The following is a 25,854-nucleotide window of genomic DNA, read 5'->3' on the forward strand; positions in this document are numbered from 1 at the left end:
AACCCTTCTCTCCTTGCGCCACTTAATTTCATTCATTCTGCCTGTCAGTGGCCAGGGTTTCAAAGGCTATGTTGCACTCCTTCATAGGAACAGGAGGAGGCCATTCAGCACCTTGAGCCTGTCCTGCCATTCAATTAAGTCATGGCTGATCTGCACTTTAACACCGTCAACCTGACTAGGCTCCATAACTCTTAACCCCTTTACCCAACAAAAATCTAACAACCTCAGTTCTGAAATTTTCAATTGATCCCCACCTCAACAGCTTTTTGAGGAAGCGAGTTCCAGATTTCCCTTACTCTTTGTGTGAAGAGTTGCTTCATGACATCACCCCTGAACAACCTAGCTCTAGTTTTAATATTTTGTTTGTGTACCCTTAAAATCCTGTCATCGTCATGAACAATTCAGTTAGACCTTCTCCTAATCTCTGTTCATGGGAATACAAGCCTAGTCTATACATGGGAATACAAGCCTAGTCTATACATGGGAATACAAGCCTAGTCTATACATGGGAATACAAGCCTAGTCTATACATGGGAACACAAGCCTAGTCTATACATAAGAATACAAGCCTAGTCTATACATGGGAATACAAGCCTAGTCTATACATGGGAATACAAGCCTAGTCTATACATGGGAATACAAGCCTAGTCTATACATGGGAATACAAGCCTAGTCTATACATGGGAATACCAGCCTAGTCTATACAACCCTGTCTTCATAATGAAACGCTTTTAGCTCCAGAAATCATCAAGTCAATCTACAGTGTTTCCTTATTATCTGACCTTTTGTCAGCCATCCTGATTCATGAACCCCTCCATCTCAGCAAGATGTCCAGCCCGAGGGAACTGAGCATTGTTCATTGAGGCAGCCAGCAACAATAAATATATGTACCTATTCTTGCCAACTTGGTAAAACATCCCAAGGGGCTTCACACAAGCTTTATCAAACAGAAGTTCACACCAAGCAGCTAACCATAAGGAGCAACTAAACCTCTCCATTGGCTCTCTCATTTGTTTAGAGAGGGAATTCCGCAGCTTAGTCTAGGCACCTGAAGGCGTGGACGCCAATGGTGGACTGATCGATATCAGGAGAGGTGAAGAGGCCAGAATTAGAGGAGTTCGGAGATCTTGGCGCAGGAGGCAGTCAGAAACTGGAGTGGCCCATCAGAAAGAAGAGTGCAGGAACATTTTGAGCAAGTTACTCTGCATTCAAACACTTGTGAACAAGATCCACAGCAGCTGATGTTATTGGACTAAGGGGAAGGTTTTATCTGAGTGAAGTTGTAGATCTGTTTATGAAGGAAGTGTTTCCTGCCTTTGGGATATGAGAGGAATCTTTCCTCAGTTTCTTCCCTCACAGAATGTGATGGGGTTAAAGTACAATGAAACCTGTAGAAATTTGTTTATTTTCCATTTTGTTGCTGTTGATTGTATTTTGTGTTTGATTGAAACAGGAGGTGTGACCCTGTTTATAGCATTGTATGACTATGATGCCAGGACAGAAGATGACCTCACCTTCAGGAAAGGAGAGAAGTTCCATGTAATCAATAGCTCGTAAGTACTGGAGACAGAGTCAGTTGTTGATGATGACAAGTGCTCAAAACACACAGGTCAAATTCCTCCCAATATGTGCACAGTTTGCACTGTCAAACCTCAAAGCAGAGGGCACAGTCACATGTTATTTTTCTGTTACTGACTAACTAAGGGTAGTCAGTGAGGAAAGGCACTTGTCTTGAGAACTAATCATTGTTTTAATGTCGACGCAGGAACTGGGATGATCGGTGGGTCCAAGTTCCTGGCCTTGACTTCCTGTTTTAGTTTTGTATTTTCTGGGGGGAGCAGCAGAAATGCAGGAAAATGTAGAGTCGAGTTTTGTGATTGGAACACCGTGGTCATTCTGTTGGACTCTAATGTACGAGATGGTTTAATTTAATTTCCGGTGGGTTTGATTTGTGCTGTTTTGCAATCCCAGAGCTGTGAGTTCTACTGTAACCGGCTAAAATCGAGCACTTTTGATGCTGTTTCTTTCACATTTCGTTGAACCTCAATCTCAGACACATCTTGCAGCTAAAATACAAAACCAGGATTCACCCTGATGCTGTGCTAGTCACAAGTCAGTTTGCAAGAGCAGGCGGAGTGAGGAGGGAATAGATAACACACAGTCCTTGCTTTGTTAGGTTCCTTTAGTCGTCACATTGTATTGCTCTTTCCAGCAACTTTTGCAGCACTTTTAAATAAATTGACATTGAATCTACTTTCCAAACGTTAATGATATATTTAACAATTTTACTATTTTATCAGAATCATTAAGGCTGCATGATAAACCAATCAGAATGTGGGCTTTTGCTGCCCCCTGGTGGCTTCACTTTGCTTTCCTCAATGACAGAACAAGAGCACCTGATAGCCCAGATTTTGCAGGGAAAATAACAGCATGTGAACAGCATGTAATAATATAAACGTGCAAATTGGCTAGAAACTTGTGGCAAGGAAGAGATACTTCATGAATTGCAAATCGCCAAAAGTTGCTGGGCAATTTGCTCCGCTCGACTGTTAGCTTTTCAAATAAAAAAGGCACCTTGCCCTCAAACCTCTCTTGAGAGTTTCATGGGGCAGGATTTTCAAGTCGTCGGGCGGGTGGGTCCGGGAGCAGCCGGGAAACGGCCCAGCACCCACAATCGGTCACCCCACCGCAATTTCCCACTGGCTGGTCAATTAACAGCGCTGCCAGGGTTCAGGGTGGGGGGTGGTTGGGGCAGGAGGAGGGTGAGGACAGAAATCTGCGCATGCGTGGGAGGGAGCGCGGCACTGAAAGTTCCCAGGAGGCACAGAGCTGCCTCAGGGAGCTGAATAACTTTAAAAATCAAAAAGGTGAAAAACCTATCCCCACATAGCACTCACTGACACGAACATAAATGTATTAAAAATGATGTCGAATTTTTTTTTAAATTCATGTTGGAAACCTCATCCTGCCCGTGAATGAGGCTTCCTTAAAAATCCAAAGGCCTGGCTGATTGGCCTTCCTGCCAACTGAAAGGTTGGACGGGCAGCGAGAAAGAGCTTTGAAGTAATTGATTAATGGCCTTAACAGACCCCTGAATTGTCGGCGGGGGTGCTGCCGACTTTCACCCCCGCCCGTCGACCGAAATATTGCGCCGGTGCACAATGACGTTGGCACGCTCGCCCAGCATCATCGCGCAGTATTTTACACCCGCCCGCGGGACAGAAAATCCTGCCCATGGAGTTGCTGCATTTGCGCATTAGTTACACATTAAACTCACCACAGAAAGTTAAGTCAAGTAATTAAACGTGCAGGTCCCCTTTTTACTGATGTAATAGTTGTGAATGACTGACAGTCAACCCCTTTGGCCCTGAAAGTGAACAGTTATAAACGTGATGTGAATTGCCGTTAAAGAATTTGACAATGCCAGATTTAATTATTTTCTATTTTTTTCCTGCTTTTTCCTTTTTACCTTTCCCCCCCTCAAACGAATCTGTCTTTCTCCCCACTTTATTTCTCTTTCTCTACCGGATTTGATTCTAATTCGCCCGCCTTCTCTCTCATTCCTCTGTTTCTTTCTCAATCCTTCGATCTCATTGGGTTATGGAATTTGCTGTTTGTCCTGTTCACGGAGATCCTGAATGCTCCGTTGCCCTCAGCACGCTGTTATCAGCTCGCGTTTCTAGCAGCTTTATGATCAAGAAATCTTTGCGTTGAAGGGTAGTTGAAGTCTAGCACACTGTGCCCCGCTCCGGCAAATTCTGTTGTAAAGTTTCTGTTTATACAGAGCAAATTGGAGACCACCACTGGGATATCACAACAGTTTCTGCACATCCTTTTGATCTGTAACATTTGGCCTGTGTTCAGGACACCTCGATGAAGCTGTAATGTCGAAGTGCGGGGGGAAAGAAACCCAGAAATAGCTGAGTAAACGTTAAATACCGGTGTAGTCAGGTAGCAGTGCCACCTTTGTAAAGACTGTCTTACACGGAGCAAAAATTGGAAGTATGAGAACATTCTAGAAATCAGGAAAATGCCGCATTGACCAACAGGCGGAGGAAAAAGAAAATCACTTTGAAGCTTCTGGTGGGAAAAGTGAATTTAATCAGGGCAAATGGGACAATGGAATGGGGTCCCTAGAGGAAGCAGGAAATTGAATGCAGCTGACTGAGGGAGCTGGTGGCTTGTGATGCATCAGTAAAAGCCCGACTGGAGATATAGAGAAAGAAAAGTCCAGTAAAGAAAGGGATGGATCGTGTAAAGTTATGGGGAGGCAAGGTGGAAAGAGGTTTGAAGCAAAATGAATTAAATTGATGTGGTTTATTAAAGCTGGAAAGAAACTATTGAGTGGAATGGGGGATAGATGATGAAAGGGATACATTTCGGCTGACCTTCTTAGATGTCAATTTTCATCTCTAGTGTCATTTACTCTCTGATCCGTGTTGTACATTTTCAGAAAGTTATTCACTTTTTGAGCAATAACTGTAAAACCAGAGTTAATTCATAAAGGATATTGCATAAATGTTTGCCTAAATACTGAACTGGTTCTAAAGGTTGCAGTCTTATCAAGAGCCCTTCGTATGTCGCTCTGTCTCTGTTCTGTCCCCATTTGAAGGAGGAAAGGGTGTGTGAAACCTCTTTTCAACAACCCCACCATCGGCAAGTTCCCCTCCCCAAGCCACTCACCATCCTGACTTGGGAACATATCTCCATTCCCTCACTGTCACTGAGTCAAAGTCCTGGAACTCCCTCCCTAACAGCACTGTGGGTGTACCTACACCACATGGACTGCAGCGGTTCAAGAAGGCAGCTCATCACCACCTTCTGAAAGGCAACTAGGGATGGGCAATAAATGCTCGCTACACTCATATCCAAGGAGTGAATTAAACTTCTGTCTGAATTTGCCATCCTCTTAGATTAGGTTTTCAGGATAACCTTGCAGATCCTCTGGGTGGGTGATGAATGGCTGCAGGAAGCAAGAGGCGATAGAGACGGTGTTGTGTGTACCAGACTCCTGTCAAAACAGAAGTCCCTTCAATACCTGCTGTAACCTGGTTTCTGATTTCTTTGCCATTTTCTTGGCATTGTCCTAGTTGATTTCTCTTTGGGTATAATTGAATTCTGAGAGTTATTTCCTGGAGTTGGATTAGCCCTGGATGGAGTGATCATTACTAACCAAGCAGTGAGCAGCACAGAATGCCTCAATCGTGGAATCCAGTCCAGGTTCCCGCTGTTTTGCAGCTCAGTGTGTTTTTGTCGGCTCGCTCTGGTTCTCCATTTTACTTTATTGTGCTCTTCTCCGCCGATGCTGACAGACCTGCTGAGTTTTTCCAGGTATTTCTGTTTCTGTTTTTGTTTTGGATTCCCAGCACTGATGCTCCTTTGGATGTTCCAATCTATGCTGGAGATCTATATTCTGCTTATTAAGGCAATTTTCTAAAGGATGGATATTTCCCTCATTTTCACCAGCCCCAGCCCACACACTGGCTGATCTGGATATTGTGGAACTCCCATCAGCTGCTTCTCTTAACCCAGAGTTAAATTTACCACCATCTCGCCTGTTGGACATGAACAAACATGCTACAGGGATGTGCTCTGGGATCTGACACTGTTGGCAGTTGCAGCAGGTGCAGACACAGCCTGTGGCCCATTCACACACAGACCCGAGCTGCTCTGCCAGCGTAATTTGGAAGATGTGAACATTTGTGAAGATAGCCATCCACATTTAATACCATAGTAAAGTCAAGGGAAAAGAGATGAGAAGTTCCTGGTATGCACGGACAAAGAATATTAATTCCTGGGTTTCCCAGCCCCACCACGCCCTCACAAATCCCGAAAAACATAGGAACAGGAGGAGGCCATTCAGCCCCTCAAGCCTCTTCCACCTTTCAACAGCATCATGGCTGACCTCTGACCTAACTCCATTTTCCTGCTTTTGCCCCATGTCCCTTAATACATTTAGATAATTTAGATAGGTTTGGATAATAAAAATCTATCAGTCACAGTTTTAAAATTAGCAATTGATCTAGCACCAATTATCATTTGTGGAAGAGATTTTTTGTGAAGAAGTGGTTCCTGATGCCACTCCTGAAAGGTCTTAGCCCCAGTGTTTGGACAATGCCCCAGCTCTGGACTCCTGAGTGAGTGGCAATAGTTCCTCTCAATCTGTTTCCCTTAATATTTGTAAACTTTGATTAAATCACCTCCTTAATCTTCTAAATTCCGGGAATAGAATCCGAGTTTGTGTAGTTTCTGCTCATAATTTAATATTTGAAGCCCAGGTATCATTCTGGTAAATCGACACCACACTCCCTGCACCTTACATTGTCCAAACCTGCTGACAGTGACTCCAGATGCCCTGCAGTCAGATCACATGTACAACCTGTTCTTCACTGGGTTGTAACTTCCCAGCTCCAGGTGAGTGTAACCCGGTGGGGTGGGGGGGGGTGTGGAGAGAGAGAGAGAGAGAGAGAGAGAGAGAGAGAGGAGTGGGGGGGGTGGGGGAACCCTGCCCTGGACATTCCCGGGTAAGGTTTGTGTGGCAATTGCCCAGGAAGTGCTAACTCCCGGGGCAGAATTTTACATCCGGCGGGCGCCCAACCCGATTGGGCGTAAGATTGCCCATGAGTGAGAGTCCCGGTCATCGCACGATATTTCAGATGGTGGGCACGCGCGGGTACCAGAACCACACCCACCGATAATTAAGAGGCCGTTTAATCCACTCACCAGTCCAATTGAGGGCGATTTTTCGTTGCCCATCCGATTTCACACTCGTCATTCCGGCAAAACGGGCAAGCGGCCAGCTGACATTTTCAGAGCATCGCCAGTGTGAGTAGTGAGCAGTTTTGGAGATAGTTTGCTGCTGGTTGCTTATTGGTACTTGACAGCTTCATTCTGAGCATTTCCAGGCTTCACTTCAGGACTCATTGGTGTCTCCAAGGCCCCCGGAGGATTCAGACCGTGTGGATCCTTCTGGGTATCAGACAGCCTTCCCTTACCCTGGTTATAGGGTTTGTGGTCTCCGCTGGAGGCACCTCCTCTGAGGGGGAAGAGAGGGGCAGAAGGGGGAGGAGGCCGGGTGTCCCAGTGCAGATTCCAGGGGAGGGACCTGTGGGAGGAGAGGCGCTGGCACAAGGGGAGCAGGGCCAGCAGGTAGTCCAAGGCAGAAAGGGCCGCAGAAGATGCCACTATCCTGCTGCCAGGGTTTACAGGCAGCGATGCAGCTACCTCAATATGTCTGAGGTGCAGTGCCGAAGGAGGCTCTGCCTCTCTAGGGAGACAGCGACCTCCATCTGTCAGATGATTGGCTCCGACTGGGAGGGTGGACACCCCAAGTCAGTGTCCCTGAAGGTCACTATACCTCCAGCTCTTTCCAGCACTGCGCCCAGGAGCGCTGCACCACATGATGGCTGCTCACCAGCGCCACCACCTCCTCCCATACCCTCTTGGTGAGGTGCAGTGACCTCTTCTTCCCATCTCTGGGGACAAGGGTGTCCCTCCTGGCAGCCTCCTCCTTCAAGAGGACAGCAAGGCACTCGTCCGAAAAGCAGGGGGTTGAGTGCCCACCTGAGCTGCCCCCCCCCACCCCTGCCTGCTGTGTCCAGCCGCACTCGAATCCATCGTCAAATTACAGGAGATGTCCCAGTGTGGCAGCCTGACAGGGGCAGCCAGGGCTGCTTTTAAACTGGCCGTCGGGTCACCATTAGACCCGGCAACTGACAGGCCCCCACCCCCGTCCCCGCCTCCGCCCCCACCCCCACCCCCACCCCCCACCCCCGTCCCCGCCTCCGCCCCCACCCCCACCCCCACCCCCATCTCCATCCCCACCCCCACCCCCGTCCCCATCTCCATCCCCACCCCCCACCCCCACCCCCACCCCCACCTCCACCTCCACCCCCACCCCCACCCCCCACCCCCACCCCCACCCCCCCACCCCCACCCCCACCCCCACCTCCATCCCCACCCCCACCCCCATCCCCACCTGCAACCCCACCCCCACCCCCCACCCCCGTCCCCATCTCCATCCCCACCCCCCACCCCCACCCGCACCCCCACCTCCACCTCCACCCCCACCCCCACCCCCATCCCCACCTGCACCCCCACCCCCACCTCCATCCCCACCCCCACCCCCACCCCCACCTCCATCCCCACCCCCACCCCCACCCCCGTCCCCGCCTCCACCCCCACCCCCACCCCCACCCCCCACCCCCCACCCCCACCCCCCACCCCCGTCCCCGCCTCCACCCCCACCTCCACCTCCACCCCCACCCCCACCCCCATCCCCACCTGCACCCCCACCCCCCACCCCCACCCCCCACCCCCGTCCCCGCCTCCACCCCCACCCCCACCCCCACCCCCACCCCCCACCCCCGTCCCCGCCTCCACCCCCACCCCCACCCCCACCCCCACCCCCCACCCCCGTCCCCGCCTCCACCCCCACCCCCACCCCCACCCCCCACCCCCACCCCCACCCCCCGTCCCCATCTCCATCCCCACCCCCACACCCACCCCCACCCCCACCTCCACCCCCACCTCCATCCCCATCCCCACCCCCACCCCCACCCCCACCTCCATCCCCATCCCCATCCCCACCCCCACCTCCATCCCCATCCCCACCTGCACCCCCACCCCCACCCCCCACCCCCGTCCCCGCCTCCACCCCCACCCCCACCCCCACCCCCACCTCCACCCCCATTCCCACCTCCGCCCCCACCCCCATCCCCGTCCCCATCTCCATCCCCATCCCCCACCCCGTCCCCATCCCCACCCCCACCCCCCACCCCCACCCCCACCCCCACCCCCACCCCCACCCCCACCTCCACCCCCATTCCCACCTCCGCCCCCACCCCCATCCCCGTCCCCATCTCCATCCCCATCCCCCACCCCCACCCCCACCCCCACCTCCACCCCCCACCCCCACCCCCACCCCCACCCCCACCTCCACCCCCATTCCCACCTCCGCCCCCACCCCCATCCCCGTCCCCATCCCCACCCCCACCCCCCCCCCATCTCCATCCCCATCCCCACCCCCACCCCCACCTCCATCCCCATCCCCACCCCCACCCCCACCCCCATCCCCACCCCCCACCCCCACCTCCATCCCCATCCCCACCCCCACCCCCACCTCCATCCCCATCCCCACCCCCACCCCCACCCCCACCCCCACCCCCACCCCCACCTCCACCCCCATTCCCACCTCCGCCCCCACCCCCATCCCCGTCCCCATCTCCATCCCCATCCCCCACCCCGTCCCCATCCCCACCCCCACCCCCACCTCCATCCCCATCCCCACCCCCACCCCCACCCCCACCCCCACCCCCACCCCCACCTCCACCCCCATTCCCACCTCCGCCCCCACCCCCATCCCCGTCCCCATCTCCATCCCCATCCCCCACCCCGTCCCCATCCCCACCCCCACCCCCCCCCCCATCTCCATCCCCATCCCCACCCCCACCCCCACCTCCATCCCCATCCCCACCCCCACCCCCACCCCCATCCCCACCCCCCACCCCCACCTCCATCCCCATCCCCACCCCCACCCCCACCTCCATCCCCATCCCCACCCCCACCCCCACCTCCATCCCCACCCCACCTCCACCCCCATTCCCACCTCCGCCCCCACCCCCACCCCCACCCCCACCCCCACCCCCACCTCCACCCCCATTCCCACCTCCGCCCCCACCCCCCGCCCCCACCCCCACCTCCGCCCCCACCCCCATCCCCATCCCCATCCCCACCCCCACCCCCCACCCCCACCCCCCACCCCCGTCCCCGCCACCGCCCCCACCCCCACCCCCCACCCCCGTCCCCGCCTCCACCCCCACCCCCCACCCCCGTCCCCATCCCCACCCCCACCCCCATCCCCGCCACCGCCCCCACCCCCGACCGAGCAGATAATCAGGTAAAAAAAAGAGCGGAGCGGCAGTCCAACTCTGAGCGCCTCTCTGTGGAAGCTCAGGCCCATCATCTAATTCTGGCACTTTGTGGTCTATTACCAGCTCAGTAAAGTTGATCATCACTAAAAATTATTATTATATCTGTTATTTATTACAAATGACCACTGGCGTAATTCCCAGAATAGGCGGTAGATGGCAGTGCTGTTCCAATTAGTATTCAGCACAGATTTCAGCCCTTCTCAGCCTGGCTGTTGAGAATCTCCCCATCGACATTTCATTAAGTGTGGTAGATCAGTGGGAACTCTTCGTGTTTCTCTACACTTTAAAACACTGCAAGGCTCTGATATGAACCTAACAGATTTTGGCTAAAAAAAAAAAGAGCTACTTTTGCTGACGTGATTTTACGTATTAATCAAAAACAAAAACTGACAAAAGATAAACCTCTCTGCAAAGAAAATAAAGCCACCTTCACGTAGATAAATAGATAATTGGTTTATTGAAAAATCATTTTGGGCTGAATTGTGATGATGATACAAACAAAACGTAATAATTCATAACATAGTTATAGACAATCATTAAAATACAATCAAAGAGTAAAATAATAAAAGGGCTGTATGGAGATGAACATTTAAGTATACAAATAATTACAGTACATTGCAAGATTCAGGTCTCAATTTACAGAATAAAAATGAAAGGTCTACCGTGCTCCACGGTTTTTTATTAAAGCACATTTCACACTCTCAGAACGTCACAAACTGCTTCACCGCCAATGTATTATTTTGAAACACCATCGTTCTTGTACAGTACAGAGGGATGGCAGCACTAGAAGCCTCCACACAAAGCAATCAGATAAAGGGCGCGTTAATTTTGGCAAACATTTTCGCTCAGGCACTGGGAGAATTTCTCTGTTTCTCCTGGAATGGTAAAGCCTTATCAAAAAGACCCTTATGGGAAAGAGGTTGATGTTGAGCATCTGGTGTAAACCTTCAAATCATGGACTCCACATGTGCCATATATTTCCTGTTTTTAAAATTTGCTGTTATTATGCAGCACAAATGTGTTTTTTTTGAATATTTGAGTCAGTGTCAGTTAAGCTGTCAGGGAACACTCACAGTGAAAGTCTGGCTCTTGTCACATGAAGAGATGAAAAACTAGCCAACCCAGCACTATTCTTTACATCTGATTCAGAGCGACACTGGTCGAGATGGGACTGCCTGCGGGTCTAGCCAGCAACACCGGAGGGGGACCTAATGATGGGGCTTCTAATTGGAAAGATGCTTCAAACTTAGATTCAAGGCTGATAACAATCTTGCACTTGGCATCAATCAGCACATTGAGATTTGGCCTCTACTTTCTGTTTCCAGTTCCTGCCTCAGCAGCTGTCAATAATCACAGGCTCAAAGAAACTTACAGCACAGAAGGAGGCCATTTGGCCCATTATGTCTGTGCCAGCCCTAAAGAAGAACCATCCAGCTTAATCTCAATTTCCAGCTCTTGGCCTGTTGCTCTGTCACTTGCGTGCACCAAATGCATATCTCTTTTTTAAATGGATGAGGGTTTTTGTCTCGATCGCCCTTTCAATCGGTGAGTTCCAGACTCCCACAACCCTCTGGATGAAAAAGACTCCCCACTTCCCTCTAATCCTTACATGAATGACTTTACTCAAGGTTTGTGCCAAATTAAATCTTTTTTAAACTTCAAAAGGAGAAAACATCTCTAAAAGCATTAGCGCTTGAAACCTGCATCCTGGTAAATAGCCCAGCATCATATTTACTGCAGTGTTCCACCCTCATGGGCTCCAGCAAATGATGATTAATGGATTGGACGGATTGATGTTTGATTACTGATGTTTACAAGGATTTTGCCTATCAGAGTAGGTATTAGTACCCGCTGGATAAAAAAAACCCCTCAGTAATCCCTCTTCACATGGAAAGGTCCGTCCGAGATACAATTACCTCTGGCTTTCTGCATTGTCTGAAGTTCTATTCCACTGTTTATTGCGGGGCTGAGATGAAGTGTTGGCTGTGGGTGGGGGGAGGAGAGAACTCACTGTGTCGGGGGGAGGTGCTCGGTTTAAAAGTGAACAATTCCTTTACATTTGAGTGATACCACAACGTGTTGACAGCATTTGGCCCAACATGCTCATTCCTGTGTTAATGCACCGCATGAACTCCCCCCCCCCACCTCCCCCTTCACTTAACCCCATCAATATAACGTAGGAGTTGGAAGCAGCCATTCATTCCTTTCAGCCTGCTCTGCCATTCAATAAAATCACAGCTGACGTCTGAACTTCCACTCCTTCCCGCGCTCTCCCCATATCACTTCCTTCACTTAGAACCCAAAAAGCAATCCATGTCTGTCCTGAATAAACTCAGCAACTGAGCATTCCCAGTTCCCGGGGCTGGAGAATTTCAAAGGTTCACAACCCTCATCTCAGTCATAAATGATCATCGCCCTTATCCTCCTATTCCCTGCTCCTTCACATGCTTATCCACTGACTCAAAGCGTTTAGTCCATTAAATTCATGTGAACATATTTTTTGCAGAAAATAAGCATTTGCATATATGTAGCCCTTTCCACGACCCCTGGATGTCTCAAGGCGCTTTACAGCCAATGAGGCTCTTTTGAATGCGATGAGGGTTTTGGTCTCGATCGCCCTTTCAGACAGTTGTAATGTAGGTTAATTTGAGCTTAGCAAACTCCCACAATGTGATAATGACCGGATAATTTGATTTTAGAGATGTAGGGTTGAGGGATAACTCCCCTGCTCTTCTTCCGAATAGTAGAATGGACTGCAGCAGCTCAAGAAGGCAGCTCACTGCCACCTTCTCAAGGGCAACTAGGGATGGGCAATAAATGCTGGACCAGCCAGCGAAACCCACATCCCGTGAATGAATTTTTAAAAATGGGATCTTTCACATGTAGCCGCACAGGCAGACGGGGCCTCAGCTTAACGTCTCATCTGAAAGACGGCACCTCTGACAGTGCAGCGCTCCCTCGGTGCTGCGCTAGAGTGTCAGCTTTCATTTTTGTGCTCGGTGGGACTTGAACCGTGTTTATGTTTTAGTTAAAAGAAGAGTACATTCACCTCATCTGTTCTATTTCTCTTAATTGTTTTCAGAGAAGGAGATTGGTGGGAGGCTCGATCATTGTCAACTGGGAAAACTGGATATGTCCCGAGTAATTACGTGGCTCCTGTCAACTCCATCCAAGCAGAGGAGTATGTTACTAAACTATAAAATGACATTTTAGAGAATATCCACAACAGATGGCAATAAATGTTTACAACGTTTAAATGCAGTTTGCATAGCTGTTTGAACTTGGTTTTCTATGTAATTGCTGCCTGTTTATCTGGTAATGGAAATGCTTCTCATCAAAGACTCGCCATTAAAAATCACTTGCAGAACAATAAATTCTTGGTGACCCCAGCATGAAGAGTATTTTTATGTTACTTTTTTTCTCTGTTTGTGTTCTCTGCGCAGATGGTACTTTGGTAAGATGGGCCGAAAAGATGCAGAGAGGATGTTGCTGTGTCCTGGTAATCCGCGGGGAACCTTCCTAATTCGGGAGAGTGAAACAACCAAAGGTAGGTCAAGCAACTCACCCAGACAGGGGACAGACAGGTACGTGTCATCTACATTTAGAAAGACTTCTAAACCCAAGTCTTTTTTTAAATTCCTTCGTGGAATGTGGCATCACTGGCAAGGCCCGCATTTGTTGTCCATCCCTAATTGCCCTTGAACTGAGTGTCTTGCCCGACCATTTCAGTGAGCAGTTAAGAGTCACCCACATTGCTGGTGGGTCTGGAGTCACATGTAGGCCAGACCAGGTTAGGATAGAGATTTCCTTCCCCAACGGACACTAGTGAACCAGATGGGTTTTCACGACAATCGTTGAGACTAGCTTTCAATTCCAGATTTATTAATCTGCCTTGGTGGGATTTGAACCAATGCCCCCAGGGTATGACCCTGGGTCTCTGGATTACTGACTCCAGTCACATTACCACTACACCGTTGCCTTCAATACAGTCTGCAATAGTCACCTGACTCGAAAGCAGAATACTGCAGATGTTGGAAACAGAAAATGCTAGAAATGCTCAGCTGGTCTGGCAGCCTTTACAGAGAGAAAAAAAACCAAGGGTGGGATTTCCTGGCCCAGCTCGCTGGTGGGATCTTCCACTCCTGCCAAAGCCAATGGGCGTTTGGCTGGCTTGCTGCATTCACCGCAGTGAGACCAACCGCACCAGGGCCAGAAAACCCCAGCCAGAGTGAACATTTCAGCGGTTCTGATGAAAGGTCACCAATCTGAGATGTTAACTCTGCTTCCTCTCTCTCCGCAGATGCTGACGGACCTGCTGAGTGTTCCAGTGTTTTCTATTTTTAATTAAGTCACGTGACCCTATTGAATTCGCCTTCTGAATGTGCATTTACATTGAATCTATCAAACCAACTTGCAATTATGTAGACCCTTTAAAGTAGTAAAATGCCCCAAGATGCTTTACAGGAGCGATATCGAATAACGTTTGACACCGAGCCTGGTAATAAGGCAGCATTAGGACAAATGACCAAAAACTTGACGAAGGAAGTAGGTTTTAAGAAGGTTCAGAAAGGGGGAAAGATGTAGCAAGGCAGAGAGGTTTAAGGAGGGAATTCCAGAGTTTTGGGTTCAGTCAGCTTGAGACATGGCCACCAATGGTGGAGTGATTACAATTGGGGATACACTGGAGGTCAGAGTTGGAGGAGCACAGATATCTCAGAGGGTTGTGGCAATAGGGAGGGGCGAGACCATGAGGGATTTGAAAACAGGATGAGGTATTGTTCAATCAAGAGCCAATGAATTCAGTGAGCAGAGAGTGGGTGAACAGCACCTGATGTGATCAAAGCTCATGTTTATGGAGGATGGAAGATGACAGTCCGGCCAAGAGGGAATTGGAATTTTTTCTTTTAATTCTTTCACGGGATGTGAGTGTCGCTGGCAAAGCCAGCATTTGCTGTCCATCCCTAACAGCCCTTGAGAAGGTGGTGGTGGTGAGCCAAGTAGCCAAGTCTAGAGGTAAAAAAGGCATGGATGATGTTTCAGCAACACACAAACTGGTCACCTGGCCCCAGCAGGTCTATTCTGGTATTTCTACAACACGTGAGGTCCCTTCCACTATCAACATCCTTTGACAACCACTCCAAGGCAGGTATTCAAGCCTTATTGAGCAGGTGAACACAGATCAGTGTTCATGTTCAAAAGATGCCAGCAGGGACAATCATCCTAGTTGCAACAACAGAAGAGCAAAGAAGTGTTTCCCTGATTTCAGAAAGTAGTTATGAGGTTGGAGTTTGAATAAGAATGAAACGGTTGTGACTCAGGTGTTGGAACTCAGTGTGGTTCTGTTTGTTTTTATATTCTCATGTTCCCAGATTTCCTGATTCTCTCTCTTGATTTACAAGTTACCGTACAATGATATTATATGTTTTTATAATTGGTTTCATCCATCAGCTTTACTTTGGCTGTGGCTTCAAAATTTCAAGAGCTCTGTTTATATTCTACTCTTTAAATCAATAGAATAAATGATAAAGGGAGGCTGGGTAGTCAGCTGGTTAACATCTGTCTTTTCACTCGGGGACCTGAACCAAATCCATTCCAGCAATAGGATGAAAGCCTCCTTCCGATAACTTTGCATCAAATGGATTTAGACCATTTAAATCCAATTCCTAATGGGTGTAAGTCAACAGTGCAGAACTGCACCTTCACTACCTATGGGACATGTTCCTATGTTAAAGATGCTATATAAATGCAAGTTGTTGCAACTGTCCCTACTTCAGTGATAATTAGAGCTGGATTAGTAATCTCAGTCACAGTGGGGATAGTGAAAAACTGGGTGTCACTGAAACAGTATTAAGGGAATTTAAGAGGAACTCCCTATGCCTGACCCTGTCATTTTTTGACTCCCAATGTTGATATTGGTTCCAAGTGCCAGAATTAGAAAGTGTTTTACTCGGAATGGATATCCCACATCTTAGTGAACATCGAAAAGAATGATGGGTGGTGGGGGGAGGGTGGAAAACATGCTTCAAATGTCTGTTTTTCACCTGGTTTATAAACAGCCCCTGGACAGAAGTCATTAATGGAGATTGCACAGGTTATGAGTCAACAGCTCCCAAGTTGAATCCCTCCTGTCACTCGCACAGATCTGTTGGTTTAACACCTGAACTCTGTAATGAAAGACTGGTATCACTGTGAGAATTTCATCCATTCTCTTCACTGAGATGGAGCAATGGTAAAGAATAATGGTTTCCATGCATAGAGATATTTAGTTATAGATATTCCTTCTGTGTACCTAGGTGCCTACTCCTTGTCCATTCGGGATTGGGATGAGGTGAAAGGAGACCATGTGAAACATTATAAGATTCGTAAACTGGATAATGGTGGGTATTATATCACAACAAGGGCCCAGTTTGAAACTGTACAGCAACTGGTCCATCATTACACAGGTATGTGCAATGCATGAATGAGATTGTTGCGAAAATACATGCAGCATTTGAAAAGGAGCAATAATTATTATTGAAGATAAGCTAGCATAATTCAACAGACCAGCAGGCTGGGCACTTAGGGCTGAATTTTCACTGAGTTGGGACAGCTCGGGTGCCCTGTAAAAAATGGCGGCTGGGTCTCGATTCCAGGGTTCCCAACCTCACTGCCGGGCTTTCTGATTTTTTGGGAATGATTTTAAGGGTCACACCCTGGCACCCGTCCTGGTCGGCTCCATTGCAGAGGGTAGGCATGTCATACTCCTCCGCAATTTTAATGGTGCTGGACCATGTTGTTAAAGAATCGTGCTCCGAACCCATTTCTGCCTCCAAACTTTTCCATGGGTTGACTGGCTTCCGCTTCAGGCAATGTAGCTCCTGTCTTTGCAGGGCACTTGCTCCTGTGCCAGTGGGGCTGAGCCCGGAATTTTGCCACTACTTGCTTCGAAGATGAAAATTCAGCTCTTACTAATTTACTGAGGAACAGCCCTTTCAAAAGCTGAACTAAAACATATTTATTAACCAAACGTAAAACTTAAATAAAATTAGTTTTGAAATGGAAAACACATTGAGCGTTTTTTTTCCATCTTTTTTATATTTATACTTATAGCTTTGCTCATGTGTTGGTAATATATCCATATAATATCTATAATAATATATCTGTAATATATCTAATAATATATTTGTAAAACTGAGGCATTGAAAAATCTGTGGTTGAAAAATTCAGGAGTGCAATTAGATTAATCCTGATATTAAGAGTCAAGCTGAGAATGTTTGGCCAGAAGTAACTCCAATAAACTGCCTAATTTTGTAGAGTTAATGTGTTTGTACTGTGATTGAATATTGGCGTTAGCTTCTTAAGTATTTCCTGTCTAAAGAAAATTTGGTGGTCAATTTTCTGCTTCACATGATCTTGTACCTACATGAGTTCTGAGTAAACAACATTTGGCTAAATGTTAAGTGTTAAAACACCTGCTTCAGCTGTTCAAAGTGCCCTTTGTTCTTTGTCTGAGACTGGAGGTATATTTTCCTGATCCAGCACCTGGGACTAGTGTAGCAGGGGCTAGTGCAGCGAGTATAGGAAATCAGGTCAGGGGTGGTGATGGGGTGAGTGGGAAAGCCAACCTAATTTATGTCCTTTCATTTAAATAGAAGGAAGCACTGGCCATTTGGGCCAGCCTTGCTCCACACCCAATCTGGCATTTAATACACCCAGATGATCAATAGCCCCAGAAACAGGACCAGGAGAATATACCCTTGTCAATCTAATGTGTTGCATCTCCACTCAGGCCAATTATCTTAAAGTAGGCCGTGTGAGTTATTGATCATTAAGTTATATTTACAGCTCTTGTTGTGTACTTTGATCTTTATTCAATGCATTTCCACTGAGTGGGCTAGTCTGTAATCTTTTCAAAAATGGGAATTAATAGAACATCTGATAATATCTAACAGCAAAGAAAATTTAACACTGTCTGTTAAAAATAATAACGCAAGAACCTAAGTGAATTCAGCAAAAACCTGCAAGAGACGTATAATACATTCCTTCCCCACTTGTGTGTTCATCGTTCGATTATCCACATGTCACGTCATTAAACAAAATATAAAATAATGTGCAATATATGTAAACAAGGTTTTAACCATATCTTGTAACCTTCTAAAATCAAAAGCTCTCCTTGTAAAAAAAACCCTCCTCATGACATCAATCCCAGACAGCGAGTAACCTGCATCCAAAAAGTAGAATGAAGATGGGCGTGGGGTGATTTATGTCTTTTTGACTTTGTTCAACAAATTACTGCATTCCATTTACTACCTCCTCGACAGGCACAAGTCCTTATCCAAACTCTCAGTGCGCACTTAGCGGAGTGCAGCATTGTTACGTCGCCTATATTACAATGCAAGATGTTATTAGTGAATTGCAGCATTGATTGAACATGCAAAGAGAGGATTGAGTCATTCCGAATGTACTCAACAGGAGGGAGAACATTGTGACATCCTGCTATTCAATCTGTCTTCTATCATTTACAGCTTCCACCAAATCGGTTATTAACTCCCCCATTCAAATAACAAAGAGTAAATTTGTATTTGTACACTCAGATTGTAAGTAGTCATTTCAGGGTTGCGATGAATTAAAGCTAGTGGTTAAATGGATCTGATTTTATAGCATATTTAGTGGAGATGCATTGACATGATTCTCGAGTATTATAACGATTTCAAAGGCCATTTCGCTGCAATTTATTTCCAAACTGATAAAATGTTCTACTCTGAAATATTCATGTTTGCTTCTGAAAGCTGTTCAACGTGTGAAGCATTTGTTCTGTAGAATGGTACAGTGCTGATATTTACACTGCCAACAATAGTCAGACTTACAGGTTCAAATCAAAACCATTAAATATAAGGGGATAAACCTAAAAAAGATCTAATGTTTCTGAAGAGTGAGCTTGTGCTATGTTAATTACCATTTTCACTGAATGCTCACGTTGTCTTGAATGTCTATTGGATGTTTATATTAATTGATGATAAATATTTAAAACTGAATTGGGTGTCAATGTACCAATATACATAAGAAACTGAAACACGAATTAGCATTCACTTTTAGAACATCAGACACTGTAGCACTCTATCGACTTAATGAAAATGATTATTTTTGCTTATTGCCTTTGTGACTGTTGAGGTTGCCTCAGTCTGTGAATCTGCATTGCTGCTATTGGGGTGGGTTGCTAGTGTCACTAATGTTATAATCAGGTTGAATCCAGATTAAGCCATCTGAAGAGGTACAGAAAACTTACTGGAGCTTCAGTGCCAGTGAACTTTAGTTTTACACTTCAGTTAAAACACAACCCATGCAGAGCAGATTATTGTGTGTAAATGTCTGCTTCCTGTCTTTCAACTGTATGGGAAATATCAGGCAAAGCCTTTTTCTTAATTGAGAAGATGACAGCAGTTCACTAATTACCCGGTACTTCTATCCGTCCTGCAGCTTACTTGATTTGAAACATTATAGAGATGTGCTGAATCTTTTGGATTGGTGGAAGATGTACAGTAGTCAACGTTAAACCCAAGGCTATTTAAAACTTCACATTAAAAGTTACCATTAGTGCAATATAAGAGACGGTCCCGCTTGACAATTAAGATCTATTTGAATACTGTCAGAGGAAGAATTTGTGGATAGCCTCTGTTTCAGAAGCCATATTCCAGGAATGAAAAGGAACAGCCCTGGAAGATGAAAAGCTCATTATTCCCATCAGATGGAAATTATTAATAGAGGGCAGTATGAGCTTGAAAGTACAAAATGTAGAAGTATTAGCAATCACTCACTGGACGGGATTTTACAGCCCCATCAGGGCCATAAAATGGGGCAAGCCATTCAAGACTCCATTCACGTCAGCAGGAAAGGAAGATCTCGTCAGCAGGAGGGACTGTAAAATTCCACTCTAACAGCACTGTAGGTGTACCTACACCACATGGACAAGAAAGCAGCTCACCACCACCTTCTCAATTAGGCAATTAGGGATGGGTAATAAATGCTGGCCTAGCCAGCGACGCCCACATCCCATGAACGAATAAAAAAAATAAATTCTATCAAGCGTATAAAAGTAGATTAAGTCAATGGAAATAACACTCTCCCTGTACCACCCTGACATGAAAATAATTATATAAAAGCAAAAAACTGCAGATGCTGGGAATCCAAAACAAAAACAGAAACAGAAATACCTGGAAAAACGCAGCAGGTCTGGCATCATTGGCGGAGGAGAGCACAGTTGACGTTTCGAGTCCTCGTGGACTCGAAACGTCAACTGTGCTCTCCTCCGCCGATGCTGCCAGACCAGCTGAGTTTTTCCATGAAAATAATTATGTTCAGTTAGCTGACCACTGAAGAAAGATGTCCCCATATGTTAGAGAACATCTTATGAATACTGATGTGACATAATTATTAAAATATCTTAACACGACGTGATCTGGTATCACTATACTTAAAGCTTCAATTTTTTTCTGAATTCTGTTGGCAAAATGAACAATAGTTTTATGTGACTTTAAACAATTTGTGAAAGGAGACAATGACTCTGCCTGCATTTTGCCATTGTTTGGATGACCTCCTTGAATTCCTTAGAAGTGTAATGATGATAGGCAAACACAGGAGGCAGGAAGGTGAGAATGTTGGAAGGGAGATATATTTCATTCAAGTTTTCTGCAAGATGTAATTACTTTTATAGCCTATGAGTTCTAAAATGTGATAAATTTCAACCGGTTAACCACCAATAAAATCCTCAGTTGTGCCCTCATAATTCTTGCTGTGAAGGCTAGACATTAAGAAAGGACTGAACATTCAGTATCTGCACCTTTAATAGCACCTCCTGTATATTTGCACTGGATGGGCTTTGCATTCCCTTCATTCATTTTGTGAAATCTAGTAGTCGCTGTTCTAAATTAAGTTGGTATTTTTGGGATTTTAAACGGTGTTAACAATAGCAAGAAATCACAGAGTAATTCCCACTAAAAGATCAGAATTTGGGAGACTGGTGTATCCGAGAGTCTTACAAAGAAGGCAGCATTATAATTTCTGCTTTTAGTGAAGCTATGTAATTGTGCATTTCTGTAATTATGTATGCGTTTGGTGTCAGTTACTGGTGTCTCCCAATTAACTCTCTTGTCTGCTTTTCTTGCTTTTCTCTCCTGTGCATCTGGTATGTCCTGGTCACAGAACGAGCTGCCGGCCTGTGCTGTCGCTTGGTGGTGCCATGTCATAAAGGGATGCCGAAGTTGGCAGACCTTTCGGTCAAAACCAAAGATATGTGGGAAATACCTCGGGAGTCCTTGCAGCTGATCAAGAAACTGGGCAATGGGCAGTTTGGGGAAGTGTGGATGGGTAGGAACCGCATTCCACGTCAAGGCAGAGTTGGGACTTGCAACAAATATGCAGTGACATGTGGTACACTCCATGGTCATTTATAATTGGATCACACAGAGCTGTCACTTACATGGAAGTATTGGCTATCTTGCGGAAATAACACATTATTCTCTGAAATTGGATCAAACTATCAATTTGAGCACTTGGAGTCATTCAGACGATTTGGCCTTTGTTAGAATCATACAAATTACAACAGAAGAGGATTTAATTCCATGCAATCGTATGTGGTGATACAACTCTAGTTTGGATTTACTACCTCCTAAACCCATTACCCTGCCCCAATGTGCCACATCCTTTTATATTCTCCCTTTTCAAATATTTATCCAACTTCTTTAAAATTCTTAAAATATTCTGTTCTCTGGTTTGAAAGCCATTTGTGGTAATGCATGTTGGGGAAGCAGTGACATAGCAGTAATGTCACTGGACGACTAATCCAGAGGCCCAAGCTAATGCTCACAGCAGCTGGTGGAATTTGAATTCAATTAATAAATCTGGAATTAAAAGCTAGTCTCAGTAATGGTGACCATGAAACCATTGTCGATTGTTGTAAAAACCCATTTGGTTCGCTAATGCCCTTTAGGGACGGAAATCTGCCATCCTTACCTGGTCTGGACAACAAGTGACTCCAGACTTAAGAGTTTTTTGACTCTTAAACGCCCCGTGAAATGGCCTAACAAACCACTCAGTTGTATCAAACCGCACAAAGTCTAAAAATGTGGCGAGCAGCAGTTTAAGAAGCCGCTGATGCCCACATCCCATGAATGAATAAAAAAATACTCTGTGGGTAAAAATCCTTGAACTGCCATTCACTTGAAACCAGATTTCATTATTTATTCCTTGAAAAGCTTTCATCATTTGATAAACCTCTATTAGATTACCACTTTAACTTTCTTTGTTCCAATGAAAAAAAAAATTTAAGCCTTCTTTCTTGGCTAAAATCTCATATTTGCTATCATTCTACTGCTTACCCCCTGTATTCTCTCCTTTGTTTCAATATCCTCACTATAACATGATTTCCCGAAATTCATAGGATGTTTGAACTGTGGCCTATTCAATGTCAATTCAAAATCACTTTTTTCATTTTGTGCATTGGATGCATTGCGAACGAGTGCAAGTTGGTCATAATTACCAATAGACATTACTGAACAGCTATATATTGGCAAGGCCTTCTGATGAAGCTTGTTTCTCTGGTACCTTTCTCTGGCACATCAATACTCCAAATTGAAGCACTGATAATATTCAAGGTGAATTTTTCATGGCATTTCAAATTGCTGAGAAGCTTTTTGTTTATTTGATTGCCATGCCCCTTTACAGTTAACCCAGTACCCTGGTACAATCTTTAACGCGAAGCCTGAAGATGAACTTTTCCTTAGACACAGATGGTTCTTTTTAGTCTCAAACCCATTAGCACTTACAAGCTGGCTCACACTTACACTGGAGTGAGTAAACCGAGGATAATCTGTTAGCCAAAAGATGCCAATGGCAGCTGCAATCGTTGCAAGTCCTGTAGGCACTAATGCATGTGAACATGTTTACATCCTACCTCCATTGCATCCATTCCCCACAGATCATACTGACGGTTTGTGCCACGTGTTAGCCAAGGCTTGTCCGGGTGAGACGCCACAGACTCTAGGATTGGGTAAAGATGCATGGGAGATAAATCGGCAGTCCCTGACTTTGGACAAAAAACTTGGTCAGGGGTGTTTCGGAGATGTATATATGGGTAAGGTGAAGAATTATTTTCCTGCTATTTCCTTTAATTAAAGATCCAGGAAGTGGTAAAAGTTACAAAGCAGGAGCCAAGCAACAGCCGGTGATACAACTTATAGGTCACAAACAGATATTGTTGCCAAGCCGTCAGTAATACTTGTACCTTAACCTGTTAAACATCCCTTGCCTGCTATTTCCATCATTTTATTAATGTTGACCTTTCTATAATAAATCATTGGATTAATCCTCTCCTACATCAAGTAATTGTGTGTAGATGTAAATACATTCATCATCTACCTCCCTAAGCATTTCTTAGACTTAGCACACCTTCCATTTACACCAGAGTTTTGAAACCACATTTTAGTCCAAAATATAGTAACTTAAAGTAGTTAAACCATTTAACGAAATTACTAGTTTATAAAGTCACAAGGAACAGACAGTATAACAACTCCTTGAAGCTAATAACCAAAGAGCCTGTGGTATTGTAAATATTCTGAGACGATTCATCTTAACCAACAGATTGTGACATTTATTTAGGTGCAAAGGTTTGAGCTTAAAATATTTAACCTTTAGAGCTTTTACGTTAAGCATAATTTTGGTTTGGTATCTTAAATGTTTATTTCCCCCTAAAATTGCTTATAAAACATCAAGCCCCTATCTATTCTAATCCCATTTTCCAACACTTGGCCCGTAGCCCTGTATGCTATGTCGTTTCAAATGCTCAGCTAAATATTTCCTAAATGTTGTGAGCGTTCCTGACTCTACCACCCCCTCAGAAAGTGTGTTCCAGATTCCAATCACCCTCTGGATGAGAAGTTTTTTCCTCAAATCCCCTCTAAACCTCCTGCCCCTTACCTTAAATCTATGCCCCCTGGTTATTGACACCTCTGCTAAGAGGAAAAGGTCCTTCCTATCTACCCTATCTATACCCCTCATAATTTTGTATACCTCTATCACGGCCCCCTCAGCCTTCTCTGCTTCAACGAAAACAACCCTAGCCTATCTAGTCTCTCTTAGTAGCTGAAACGCTCCAGCCCAGGCAACATCCTGGTGAATCTCCTCTGCACCCTCTCTAGTGCAATCACATCCTTCCTATGGTGTGGTGACCAAAACTGCACACAGTACCCCAGCTATAGCCTAACTAGCCTTTTATACAGCTCCAACATAAGCTCCCTGCTCTTATATGCTCTGACTCAGCTAATAAAGGCAAGTATCCCATATGCCTTCTTAACCACCTTATCTACCTGTGCTATTGCCTTCAGGAATCTATGGAAATGTACACCAAGGTCCCTCTGATCTCTGTACTTCCAAGGGTCCTACCATTCATTGTGTATTTCCTTGCCATGTTAGTCCTCCCAAAATGCATCGCCTCCCATTTCTCAGGATTAAATTCCATTTGCCACTGCTCTGCCCATCTTACCAGCTCATCTATATCGCCCTGTAATCTAAGGCTTTCCTCCTCACTATTTACTACACCACCAATTTTCGTGTCATCTGCGAACTTACTGACCATACCTCCTATATTCATGTCTAAATCATTAATGTACACTACGAAAGCAAGGGTCCTAGCACCGACCCCTGCTAATCTGTTCAAGTATATCACAGTCCCCCTCCCTGATTTCTACACCTACGTCGTCCTTCTCTATAATGAACACAATGAAAAGTAATCATTCAAAACCTCACCTACGTCCTTCGGCTCCACACACAGATTGCCACTTTGGTCCATAATGGGCCTTACTCTTTCCCTGATTATTCTCTTGCCCTTAATATATTTATAAAATGCCTTGGGATTTTCCTTTATCTTGCCTGCCAATGTTTTTTCATACCCCCTCTTCGCTCTCCTAATTACTTTTTCAAGTACCCCCCTACCCTTTCTACACTCCTCCGGGGCTTCCGTTGTTTTCAGCCCTTTGTGTCTGCCATTAGCCTCCTTTTCTCCCTGATCTGATCCTGTATATCCCCTAGAAAAAAGCAAAAAACTGCGGATGCTGGAAATCCAAAACAAAAACAACAATACCTGGAAAAACTCAGCAGGTCTGACAGCATCTGCGGAGAGGAACACAGTTAATGTTTCGAGTCCAAATGACTCTTCATCAGAACTTCAACAGTTCTGTTGAAGAGTCACATGGACTCGAAACGTTAACTGTGTTCCTCTCCGTAGATGCTGTCAGACCTGCTGAGTTTTTCCAGGTATTTTTGTTTTTGTCCTCTATATCGCTTGACATCCAGGGTTCCCTGGATTTGTTGGTCCCACCCTTCACCTTACGGGAACATGTTGGCCCAGAACTCTCACTATTTCCTTTGAGTGACTCCCACTGCTCTGATGTAGACTTTCCTACAAGTAGCTGCTCCCAGTTCACTTTGGCCAGATCCTGTCTTATCATATTGAAATTGGCCTTCCCCCAATTCAGGACCGTTACTTTCGGTCCATCTTTGCCCTTTTCCATAACCTACAGAGTTATGGTCATTATCCCCAAAATTCTCCCCCACTGACTCTTCTACCACTTGCCTGGCTTCATTCCCTAAGATTAGGCCCAATACCACTCCTCTTATAGGACTTTCTATGGCTCAAAAAGCTCTCCTGGATGCACTTTAAGGATTCTGCACCCTCTAAGTCTTTCACACCAAGTCTATCCCAGTTAGTATTGGGGAAGTTGAAATCCCCTACTATTATTACCCTATTATTTTTACACTTCTCTGAGATTTGCCCACATATCTGCTCCACTATCTCTTGCCGACTGGAGGCCTATGGTACCCTCCCAGCAAAGTGATTACCTCCTTTTTGTTTTTTAGTTCTACCCATAATCCTCATTTGAGGAACCTTCTA

The 25,854-nt window shown here is 45.9% G+C and overlaps 1 protein-coding gene across 6 annotated transcripts in view; it reads left to right on the forward strand.

Moving 5' to 3' along the window:
- The window catches only part of LOC121291387 (tyrosine-protein kinase Fyn-like), a 313,003-nt gene that overhangs the window by 244,582 nt on the left and 42,567 nt on the right, over positions 1-25,854 (forward strand). For 4 of the 6 annotated variants that reach the window (XM_041212480.1, XM_041212482.1, XM_041212481.1 and 1 more), the window contains 5 exons: positions 1,454-1,553; positions 13,015-13,113; positions 13,376-13,479; positions 16,226-16,375; positions 21,111-21,275. In XM_041212480.1, coding sequence (XP_041068414.1) covers positions 1,454-1,553; positions 13,015-13,113; positions 13,376-13,479; positions 16,226-16,375; positions 21,111-21,275 — 618 coding nt within the window. Of the gene's footprint in view, positions 1-1,453; positions 1,554-13,014; positions 13,114-13,375; positions 13,480-16,225; positions 16,376-21,110; positions 21,276-22,884; positions 23,041-25,854 lie in introns of all 6 variants that reach the window. The other 2 variants (XM_041212479.1, XM_041212483.1) reach the window with 2 other exon arrangements.

This window comes from Carcharodon carcharias, chromosome 19 (assembly GCF_017639515.1).
Source record: "Carcharodon carcharias isolate sCarCar2 chromosome 19, sCarCar2.pri, whole genome shotgun sequence".
In the NCBI taxonomy this organism is placed as follows: Eukaryota; Metazoa; Chordata; class Chondrichthyes; order Lamniformes; family Lamnidae; genus Carcharodon; species Carcharodon carcharias.